The following is an 11,684-nucleotide window of genomic DNA, read 5'->3' on the forward strand; positions in this document are numbered from 1 at the left end:
TAGGCAATTTGGACAAGGGCTTGGACTGCCGAAGAAAACAGGCCTGGTGACCTGTTAAATAAATATATTTACCTATCTGGACTAGTAGACATGAAACAAATTGAGAAGACGATTCAGTATCTGATAGGGTCAGGAATGGTGAGATTCTTGCCACATTAATTTCCGAAATTCTTTTTAGGTGCTGCAATTGCTATCATTAATGTTTTTTTAGTTTGAATTCTCTTTCGAACTATAGTCAGAATGTCAAGGAACTGCATCCTTTCTCATCACTATAAGCACTTGACTTTCCTCGTGTGAACTAATTGTGCAGAATGGATATTTTAATATCGAAAACTTTTAACCTTCTTGGGTTGTCTTTCTCTTCATGTGCATGTGATTTAGGCTATGTGAACTTTGGAAAGTATGAGGCTGCATGTCTATAATTAGATTATTTTCTCTTCTGTTTGCTTTTGTTAGATATTTCTTAAAAGTCAGGATTCGACTATTGAATGAGCAGTTCGATTGACGCTACTGTATGGAACAGCAAATGAACAGAGAATTAATTTTGCTGTAATTGTGGAGAAATTCTGAGAATATCTTATTATCACATGAATGTCACGCAATAGTTTGTGTTGGACTGTTGTATTTAGATATTTTAATTTGACACATCTCTTATACTTCCCAAATGTTTCCAGGATCCTCGTACAGAAAACAGTCGTTATCTTGGATTTATCTACACATCATTTCAAGAAAGGGCTACATTCATCTCCCATGGGAACACAGCCAGGCTTGCTAAGGAGCATGGGGACGTAAAGCTTGCTCAAATATGTGGTACAATCGCCTCGGATGAGAAGCGTCATGAAACTGCATACACCAAAGTAGTTGAAAAGCTATTTGAGATTGATCCTGATGGAACCGTGCTTACTTTTTCTGACATGATGAGGAAGAAAATCTCTATGCCAGCACACCTTATGTATGATGGGCGGGACGATAACCTTTTTGAACACTTTTCGGCTGTTGCTCAGCGGCTTGGTATCTACACCGCTAGAGACTATGCAGACATTCTAGAATTTTTGGTTGGTCGATGGAAAGTAGCAGATCTAACTGGATTATCTGCAGAAGGGCGAAAAGCACAGGATTACGTCTGTGGATTGCCTCCAAGAATAAGACGACTAGAGGAGAGAGCTCAAGGAAGGGCTGAGCAAGCACCCATCATTCCATTTAGCTGGATATTTGACAGGGAAGTGAAGCTCTAAGTGCATATGAGAACAAGTTCTCTTTCTCTGTAACAGGCCTTTTCCCATCTGGACATAATTGAAGTTAAAATAATTGAGTTGTGTTGTTTGCAGTTGCAGTTTGTTCCTTAATGGGAAGGGATTTTCTTGGGAGTGACGAAAGGGTTGTAAGTACGGTTGTTTCTGCTGTAGTTCTTGATACTTACTTCTTGAACGCGTGGTCTTTATTAAATTTTACTCGTATAGTATTTGTGTCTGTAAGCGTACAACATAATGGAATTTTAGTGAACATTTAGTGTTTAGCTGCACAATAACACTTCTCTTCCCAATGATGATGAAGCAACCATATCTTGATCAAACAATTACTTGTAAAAGTAGGGCACTGCCCTTGAAGCTAGGCTGTTATGTTGTTCACATTTTGAAATTTTATGGATATATGGAAATATGTGTCACGATATATTGCTGAAATGATCCAAGTTACCCATCAAATGACATGAAAATGAAGGCCAATCAAACTTGTGTGAACAGGTGAACATACGTTGTTTGGGCAATATCGGATAAAATTCAAGAACAAAAAGATATTAGAAAGTTTTCTTTTGCAGTGTTGTTTGCTACTATATACCAAACATATAATGATACATTTTGCCAACCATGGTCACTAGATTTTGTCAACGAGTCCTGACATGGTCTATGCAAAATTCAACCTATATTGTATGCATTCCCATTAGGGTTAGGTCCCAAAATGCGATTTTTTCCGCATCTTTTGGTGATTCAAATTCAATGCCTTCCTTAAGTAGCACTTACGTTGAATGTTGAATTTTGTCCACATGGTAAGCATATATAGGTTAGGTCCCGAGGGGTTTTTATGACATTTTGGTCCATTTGAACGCAAACCTCCTTCAATAGGCATTTAAGTTGATATCACCCAATGGCCTATTGGGACCAACATTCAATATAAGTACTCAAGGGAAGTTTTTTGCAACCGTAACACTGTGTTTGGGACTTGAATTTGTCTTTGCCGTGAACAGCATATGCCACATTAACCATCTTACCGTAACGCTGTGTTTGGGACTTGAATTTGCCTTTGCCGTGAACAGCATATGCCACGTTAACCATCTTCAGTGTGTGTCATGCCAAGCTGAGTGGATACAAGTTGCTCTTTGAATTTGAATTGCTAGGGACGCAAAGAAACAGTCTTGGAGTTTAAACAACCATGATACAAATCCACCCGTTTCCTTGACAAATTATCAGATTTCGAACAAGGAATCATAGGTTTATTAACAAGGAATCATAGGTTTATTACATGTAGTGAAAGACTCCACAAGAACCACATACATGTTCAACGACATGTGTAAAATATTTAAATTGCAAAAAGGAAAATTACAAACCAATATCTATTTGCAACAATGGCTTCAGCAAAATGATGAAATTTATGTTTCAGGCTGCATTTTCTCACATTCCTCCCTGATCGACTCGAAAAGAACTGTCGATAAATATCTCTCTCCAAAGCTAGGAAACACAACCTACAAAGAATACATAACTTCAAATTATTTCAACTCTACTCATTTCCTTTTTTCAATTGCATAAATTAATTATTTTTTTTTTCTGTTTATTAGACTTCTCTTTAAATGCTGATGGAATTCTATTTGCACACAACATTAATTCACAAAATCAAGTGCAAAATATTGTGATTTTGGTCATACTAAACCATTTAATTAAAATAAAGAATAAAAATAAAAAAACACGTTGAAACTGGTTATTGCCAGCAAAAGTCGCCAAAGTCACATACTATCTGAAACCACTAATTAACATATGTGCATGTTTCGTATTTAGTGCAAGACAAAACTCGACACAATCTTATCTAATATTGCCCATTTACTTTATATCCTCCCTATTAACATGCCATAAAATCTCATGCAACCAGGCATTCTCATAATACAAGTTGAAAGGGAAATATATATATGAAAAATCACAGAGAGAGATCGCACCATACAACAGGTCCAGTTTAGATCTATAAATTGATCTTCAACATTAAACCCTAGGGTTTTGTTCATTTTCATTTTATTTAAGACCAATTCAGTCCACCGTTCATAAGCAGCTATTGGAGTACAAAACATTTGTCCATAACAAACCATTGTTCATAAGCCAACCTTGTGTATTTGAAAGCTTACAGATGCCAGAACTTAAGATTTCCAGAGTCCCAGGATTACATTTGAATTCGACTAAGCCACATTATATGGAATACATTCACTTACTTGATATGAGATATCACCAACAAGAGAAGGAAAAAACTAATCAATTAGCATACCGCAATAAGCTTTCCTGAATTTTCAGGTCTCTTTCCAACCTTCATAGCAGCAGCAGCAGCTGCTCCAGAAGAAATACCCACCTGTTAAGATGTAAAGTATGCAACTTGAAGATGCAATACTAATGTGTGTGCTCTAACAAATTTATGCAATACAAACATGAAGTACTAACCAGCAGGCCCTCTTGAAGAGCTAACTGCTTAGCAGTTTCAACAGCTTCGTTACTTGATATCTGGATGAGAAAAGGTCAATTCAATTAGCAGAACCAAGAAACTGTTAAACGCACAAGTAGATATCACAAATTAAAAAGCTAATACAGAGCAAATAAATGTTGATTAGTTTTCTCTCAATTTGAATTTCCTAGTGTCACGAGGACAAAGTTTTGAGATTAAAATCGCAGAGATCTGATGTCAGCAGTGGAGAGCAAAGAGTGATGTGCCTGAAATGGTAATTCAACTGGCAGAGATAATACGGCACTTTGAGGAACATGACAGCTTTTGTTGTAACAGTGTTCAACTATAGATAATAGAATCACAAAACTTCATGGTCTAGACATTTAGTTTACCTAAAAATGAGAATGAAACGTGTATTATCATGCAGCTGGAAGTGCACTCAAGTCCTCACCTCCAAGGGAAATAAAGGACCAACAAACTAAGGGAACTGAACTTGTACAACAAAAAACTAAGGCTTATTCCCAATCAATTTGAGGTCATTTACATGAATATTTTTGGTCACTATGTTCTGTGCGTTGCTTCATCTACTCAAAGATGCAAAGCAACTATATCTTCGCGTCATAAGATGTGATGAAGTTTTATATTTGTTGTCAATCTACCACAAACTCCTTTATCTGAAACTAAAATTATAAATTCATATACACAAAATATGACTCCAAATTATACAATTGCAATAATTACAAGATGCCCCACTGACATAAAACTACAAGGAATTCTTCCTCAGAAACAATATCACATTTAATCAACTTCAAGAAATCAAAGTTCAAATCCTAATTAATAGAAATGCCAACAGAGATGACCTTGTCCAATTAAAGGCTGTGATTGAGGACAGGCTGAGAAACATATGCACCCCACCAAGGACCAAATTCTAGAATGGTGACACATAAAACATCATATTCTACACTTCCCATAAATGTTAAGGGTCCAAGTTTTTGCCAAATGTTTTCATGGGAAGAATTGTTTGCTTGGTCTACGTCCTTATTCCAATACATGTTGTCAATTAACACCAAGAGCAATTAATAACACGAAACAGAAAATGAAAAAACAAGTAAAAACACGCAATTTATAGTACAATCTCAAAGCGAGAGCTATGTCCACTTGCCACAGCAGGATTTCACTATAAAGAGAAGAAGATTACAACATGTTTATGAACTCAAGCCTCTACAATGTTCTCTCTACAGCCCATTAAGCCCTTCAACATTATCACAAGTTCGAACCGCGGTCAAGAGGAAAAATGAACAATATAATTGGGCTCCAAACATCAACATATTGGACAACACAAATTTGATTCTAAAACTGCTACATGAGAATTGGAAAATAAGGTTAGAAATGACTCTAAGCATCAAGCTAGAATGATCAATGATCAACTTAGTAACTAATGCAGTGGGAGATATCATTTGATAGCAACAATACCTGCATGAACTATAGTCCAACTACTGTAAAAAACATGAGAAATATGTGCCATCGTGTTTGCTAACATTGTGAATGTCAAAAATTTGACATGTTCAAATGATATTAAAAATTAGTTCTCTAAAATTCATAACTTAATCTGCCCTCTGACATGATTAATGTACTATGACAATTTCATAATTGGGCTGTCATCACAGGAATCTAGATCTGTTCTACACTTGACCTGCTGCTACACAACATTATTTTCGCTAAGATAATCACAGACAAGAAAAAGATTAATGTGAGAAGTATAAAGCTGTTCGACGGAATGACAATTTTGGATCCATTAAGTGGCTTTAACTGAGTAAAACTCAAACTATGCATTATAACTGTTAATTACATGGAAACACACAGAATTGTATATAGTATTGTGGAAGTAAGAACTGGACCTCTATGACTTCATCCATCACATCCTGATCTAAATTCTTTGGAATAAAACCTGCTCCAATCCCTTGAATTTTGTGAGGGCCTGCAGTTTCAATTTGCACATACTAGAACAATATACATATTTCATATTGCAATTACGAAAACTTATGATATTTGACTTTCATCTTACCAGGTTTTCCACCAGACAGTACATTGCTTTCTGTGGGTTCCACACCGATAACCTGATGTAACAGGAAAACAATTGAATGTTACAAGAAATCAGAGATATCTAAACAAATTATTGGTTAACTTTTGAACCTCAAAGGCAGGAGCTCATTTGCACTCAGCTGACGTGCATGGAGGAAATCACATTGCAAAAATTCATAAGCAAAATGTTATCCTAAAAAGTGAATCTACTACCTTAATTTTTGGATTTTTCATTTTAAGATATTGGCCAACTCCTGATATGGTTCCACCAGTGCCAATCCCTGCAACAAGTATGTCCACCTTGCCTCTTGTATCTTCCCAGATCTCTGGACCTGTTGTTTCATAATGTATCTGCAAGATGCACGACCATAAGTCCAAATATTTATGTATCTAAATTAAAAGTTCAAAACGCAAGCACAGAAGGCACATAAGATGAATTGTTTCATAATATTGAACCATACTATTGTATTTCAACCATCTCCACTATCAGAAAGGGAGAGAAGACTAAAGCGCCAAGTCTATTCACAACCATACTTGGTGTATTCTTTAGGTGATTAAAAACCAAGCCAGGATGAAAGCTGAAAAATAATACCACTAATTGTACAGAAAAGGGTCCTAACCAAATCTATTAGAGAGAGTTCTGCTGGAAGGAAGAAAAGAGAAACCTTGGGATTTGCAGGGTTGTCAAATTGTTGAAGCATATAGGCATTTGGGGTGCGATTCAATATTTCTTCAGCTTTCTGCACAGCTCCTTTCATGCCTTTGGCCGCATCAGTTAAAACGAGTTCAGCTCCAAATGCCCTCAAAAGAACCCTTCTCTCAAGACTCATTGATGCTGGCATAGTTAAGATGAGCTTGTATCCTTTTGAAGCAGCTATAAATGCCAGTCCAATCCCCGTGTTTCCACTAGTAGGTTCAACCAAAATGCTCTAGCATAAAAGGAAAAAGCTTCCATAGTAAGAACAGTGTCTACCAGGAGCAAGAAATGGATAGAAATCACTATACTGATATTGATAAAAGAGATTTGAAAACAAGCCAGGTCCAGTGAACATAGGAATCAATTCATGATTACAGTGCTAGGTAACTTGTTGGGACAACATTTCACCTAATTGCAATAAGGTTCAAAAAGCATAATTGAAAATGTGACGGTAAATCAACATATGATAATCTCATCAAACTGACCAGGGCAGACAATCTATAACATACCAATACCTGTAAAAGGAATTTGATATTTTTGTATATTTAATCCAGTTAAGATAACATAACCAAGTAAGACCCCATAAATAAATTGATTCAACACTTGGAAGGCAAGAAACATAAGCATGAACATATGAACAAGAATAAGTTTGAAATAGCATAGCAACCTTCATACAGTGTGAGGGATCACATAAAATACAACAGAAAACCATACGATGCATTGTATATATATCATGGTTTAAGAAACAATCTATTACAGATCTTGGCATCAAAACATTTGTCCATATGCATCAAGAGTATGCTTGTGATCCAGCCTAAAAAACTTAGAAGACTAAAGGATTGCCCAGAACAAAGCCATCAAGACAACTGAAAGTTTATATGATGACCATTTGATGTGATTGCCATACTGTTAGAGAAAAGAAATAGATTACTCTAGACATTCAATTCCACAATTTGTAAAGCCCAATACTCCGCTATCATGTTACCTGTCATTTCTCTAACCAACTGGATGTGAAATTAAGCTGATGAAAATATTCAGAGACTATTTTATTGATTGAACTGCCGATTTTGAAGGCAGCCGACATGATAACTGAACACTCAAGCAATCATCACATAAGGCAGGAGGTTACTATGCAACTATAGACCAGAACCACTGAAGTCATTAAAACATAAAGAAATTTAGGTCATTTTAAAGATGACAATGGCGGCAGTGGCATGCACACGGGTACTTTTATCTACATGTCAAGTGCTGATACAACAAGATGTCAGTCCTGCTCAAGTTCAACAGGAAGCTCGCTGACAGCAGCATCTGAGTTTCACCATTTATATGAATATGGTGCTAGGGGTATTCCGGAAGGGTCAAACGGAATAGGAAGGTAAGGGCAAAAAATAGATTTTTTCCAAATCTACTCTCTCTTTTCTTTAAATTTTTTTGATTTTCCTTTTTTTTTTTTTTTTTTTTGGGGATGGGGGAAGCAAAGTGATTAATTCTAGAATTAGTAATATATTAAGATTAGGATTTTGTTACTTGTACATAAGCGCTTACTGAAAATATTGTGGAAGGAAAAGATTGGATGAAAAAATTGACTATGTATTAAATTGGCAAATGGAAGAGTGCCATGTAGGCATTATGTAATTCTTTATTTAAACCTTGATATACATGTAGCAAGGTCTTTAAGATTAAGCATCTAACCTTCCCGGGGGTTATAAGTCCTCTCTGCTCAGCATCTGATATCATGCTGTATCCTATCCTGAAAGCAAAAGACTATTGTAAATACATTTAGCGACTATTTTGAAATTTAATGTTTTATATTATCTAGATCCAAAGTTGATTTTCAAAATGCAGCCACAAATTAGGAGCTTTAAATCTCAATTCATCCATTGGCACTGAACAAAGACATAAACAAACAGAGGGTAACCAAAATCAGCTAAAAATCGACGACTGTAATCTTAAGAAGTAGAATTTATAAAGCCACAGACAAACTCGACAAAATTCAGAACAATGGAACCATATATATGTTAGACTAGCATGACATCAGAGCCAAAAAAAAAAGATTGCTGCAAATCAGAAAAAATACTAGTCAATACATTTATTAAACCCAATCTAATGCATTTTTTAGCCCACAAATACAAAATTATAAGCAAAAACTAGGAAAGCTCTCACCTGTCCTTGACACTGCAACAAGGCTCCATAATCTCAAGCTTCGCAGCTATATTTGCAACACAATCTTTTACAATATTATTTAAGTAAACCATTGGAGTATTCCCTATAAGCTGTCACAAAGCATCATGAAAAAATATATATATATCAACAAATAGATAACCTAGTAAACTTGACATCGATTAACAATGGAAGGCTAATACAGTTTAGTTGTCATACAAGCACACGATATATTAGATATCTTATTATTATCGTGTTTGCTTCACTCGACATAATGAATGCCAGAGCATTCTAAAAGCAACCACGAGGTATGCTACCTAGATTAGCATGATTATAGAAATTGTCCAACAATCACGAAGCATTAGCATCAAACTACAACTAGAACTAAAATCTAAAACAAATGAAATAACGAATCAACTATATAAAAATGTTTTTTACTGCCTCTGAAGGGAAAGAAAACAGCAAGTAAAAGAAAAAGAAAGAATGTGTGCCAAAAAGTTGCAACTTCACTTTGGAGAACACATCAATGCAATTCTTTTCTTTTAGTTTTTAAGATTGGGTCTTCTCTAAAATCCACTAAATTGTAAAAATATAAGCCCAAAAAACTGAGAATTGTAAAAAATCAAACCTGAAAGGCAAGACAAGGGAGCTCACAATAATAGACTAAAATTCTGCAAATAGTTTACTTATTTTTCAATGGCCCGCGTTACATTTCATTCAAATCCGCACTCGTTACCAACACCTCAAAGAAATACCCATAAATTCAAACGCATTTAACGAAAAATTGAATTAAAAAATAACAAAACACAGAGAAATGCTCGTCCCACCTGGGTCACATCTTCGGCGATATTGAGGCCTTCAATCTCAGTTTGTGGCTGCACAGACACTGCTTTGCACACAATTCCATTATTCTTAATATTGGAATCAATACTGATTGACTTTTTGACAAAGGCCAGAGAATTTGCACTGAAACGATAGTTTTGCTTGTTGAATAAATTGGATTCAACGGAGCAGAGTTCTGAATTTCTAGCTCTACCGGTGTAGAATGACGTCAACGGCTTGTTCATGAATGCAGCAGCCATTTTTGTCCCTTCACTCCCGGAATGTGTCTGATTATCAATTTCCAGCTGTATGCCTTATAGAGTGAGTTGGATAAGTGTGTTTGTTTTATACCTTAGGAAATTACTTACAAGTTATTTTTAATTTGATTAAACTTTTACTTACTTTAGTGTGTATTTATTATTTGTCAGGTAAAAATCCCAACTTGGAACAAGGAGGGCGAATTTGCATGACTATCTGGAAGTTGAGGACTTGATTCAAAGCTTAGAATAGTTGAATGCATGATTTCATAAGTTTTGGAGACCGGAAGTGGATGAAATATGAAAGTTGATGGTCATCGTGAACATTTTTCAGAAATTTAAGGACCAAAATTGAAAAGATTCAAAGCTAGAGAACCAATTTCGATGATATTAGAAGTTTAAGGACTCAAATGGACAAAATTATAAGTTAAAAGATTAAACTGGGCAGAAGTTGAAACATGAGGACCATACTGTGCATATACTGAGAAGTTGAAGCTCGCGTTGCGGATTGCATTAAGAGTGGGGGCATTTTGGGTATTTTAAAGGAAACATGGATCAGGAAAATCACATCATAAAAGAATCGTTATGAGGTCGCAAAACATAGAATTCTCTCATTGAAAAAAATGAGAGTATTGGGTCATAGATAGAAGTTGTGGTATTCTAATTTGTCTTGCATTTTGGTCTATTTGCATCTTTTCTTGAAATATATAATTGAATCATAGATAAAAATTGGATTAATTTATCTTGTGTCAGAAAGTTAATATAAAAGGAAATATTGATTGTCTAATAAGAATTAACAATAACGTGTAACTTCGGGTTAAAGTATCTTAACAACGATTGATTAGGGTACCTAAAGACTTTTGTGATTTGATATGTTTCAAGACTTTGGTTGCTTAATTTTAATTGCTCATTTTCCTAGATAATTTGTTACATTTAAAAATTTTATTGTATGTTTTCTTGATCAGGGCTATGTTTATTTAAAGTTAATAAATAGATAATAAATCATCGTGAATTCTATTACTTGTGTATGATATGGCTCACTTGCAAGATAAAATCATCAACATTAATAATATGATCATTGCTTACGCCAAGCAGCTCAACCCTAAGATCAAGTTGAGTAACATATCTACTTTCACATGTTAGATCGACATGAATTAATGGACTAGTTCGTTGCCACCCTTATTTTCAAATATTTGATCATCTTTTACTACTCGTAAGTCATAACACTCATATAATTGTAAAAATGAGTAAAAGAATGAAACGCTTAATGAAAAGCTTCAACACTACCAGAATATAAGAAAATAGCAAAAAATATATAACAGAAAACTCCCACCTGCCTCTATATACATTTTAAAGAGAAGCCACAAGCTACCCCTCAATTGACTGCACATGCTCTCTACTGTAGCTTCAAATCCGAAGATGTTCTTTTCTTCTACTAATCAAAGAACCCCACTACATGTACAGAACAAGGCTTCACAGAAAACCCTATAGACAATGCACAAGGTGGGAGGTCGGCATTGTTTTTACAATTTTTTTATCATCCATGGGTTCGACCTCATGTGTCTCTTCTGGAAGAGTTTAGTGAACTCCTCTTCTGTACAAATGGTTTTTCCCCTAATCAAATTCGCCTGATATAGACTTCAATACTCTACGCACACGAGTGTAGCCTCCTTTCGCCCTTATTAAATTACATTTCATTTTTCTCTTTCTTATTTTCAATCACACAATTTTTCATAAAATAATATTACATATAAATCGAAAACTTTTCATTCTCTTACTCCACTTATTTTAAAAAAAAAAAATATATATATATATATATATATATACACACACACACACACTATGGGATTGTTTGAGTCACATTATTTTAAAAAAAATACATTCTTCAACAATGATTTGATATCATTTCAACCACACATTTTTCAATAAAATAATATTACACGCAAATCTAAAAAATTTTCTTGTTTTTAAAC

At 34.9% G+C, this 11,684-nt stretch overlaps 2 protein-coding genes across 3 annotated transcripts; one reads left to right on the forward strand and one right to left on the reverse strand.

Annotated features, from left to right (window-relative positions):
- Nucleotides 1–9: 9 nt before the first annotated feature.
- LOC111380196 (stearoyl-[acyl-carrier-protein] 9-desaturase, chloroplastic) lies at nucleotides 10–1,567 on the forward strand (the record flags this gene model as incomplete). Its single annotated transcript, XM_023003686.1, has 2 exons — nucleotides 10–138; nucleotides 675–1,567. Coding segments are annotated over 2 exons (690 nt in total), but the record flags the coding sequence as incomplete, so codon positions are not given.
- Nucleotides 1,568–2,428: 861 nt separating this feature from the next.
- On the reverse strand, nucleotides 2,429–9,778 carry LOC111380191 (cysteine synthase, chloroplastic/chromoplastic-like). 2 transcript variants are annotated; one of them, XM_023003683.1, is made up of 10 exons: nucleotides 9,460–9,778; nucleotides 8,636–8,745; nucleotides 8,165–8,222; nucleotides 6,441–6,704; nucleotides 5,989–6,126; nucleotides 5,759–5,810; nucleotides 5,592–5,641; nucleotides 3,693–3,752; nucleotides 3,523–3,603; nucleotides 2,429–2,737 (listed from the first exon to the last, which is right to left on the reverse strand). In XM_023003683.1, exons 1-10 carry the CDS (start codon nucleotides 9,712–9,714, stop codon nucleotides 2,645–2,647), a joined length of 1,161 nt encoding a protein of 386 aa, XP_022859451.1. In that variant the 5' UTR covers nucleotides 9,715–9,778; the 3' UTR covers nucleotides 2,429–2,644. The 2 variants fall into 2 exon arrangements, with proteins under 2 accessions (XP_022859451.1, XP_022859450.1); XM_023003682.1 differs by having other exon boundaries at nucleotides 5,592–5,671.
- Nucleotides 9,779–11,684: the final 1,906 nt, after the last annotated feature.

This window comes from Olea europaea, unplaced genomic scaffold (genome assembly GCF_002742605.1).
Source record: "Olea europaea var. sylvestris unplaced genomic scaffold, O_europaea_v1 scaffold2105, whole genome shotgun sequence".
NCBI lineage: Eukaryota > Viridiplantae > Streptophyta > Magnoliopsida > Lamiales > Oleaceae > Olea > Olea europaea.

What these genes read in the sequence shown, in the direction of transcription:
- LOC111380191 (XM_023003682.1), bottom strand. Translation starts at nt 9,714, where the DNA reads ATGGCTGCTGCATTCATGAACAAGCCGTTGACGTCATTCTACACCGGT. An exon ending in TCGCCGAAGATGTGACCCAG is followed by an intron (nt 8,746 to 9,459) that starts GTGGGACGAGCA and finishes GCTTTGTGACAG; the next exon opens with CTTATAGGGAATACTCCAAT. An exon ending in TGTTGCAGTGTCAAGGACAG is followed by an intron (nt 8,223 to 8,635) that starts GTGAGAGCTTTC and finishes TTTTGCTTTCAG; the next exon opens with GATAGGATACAGCATGATAT.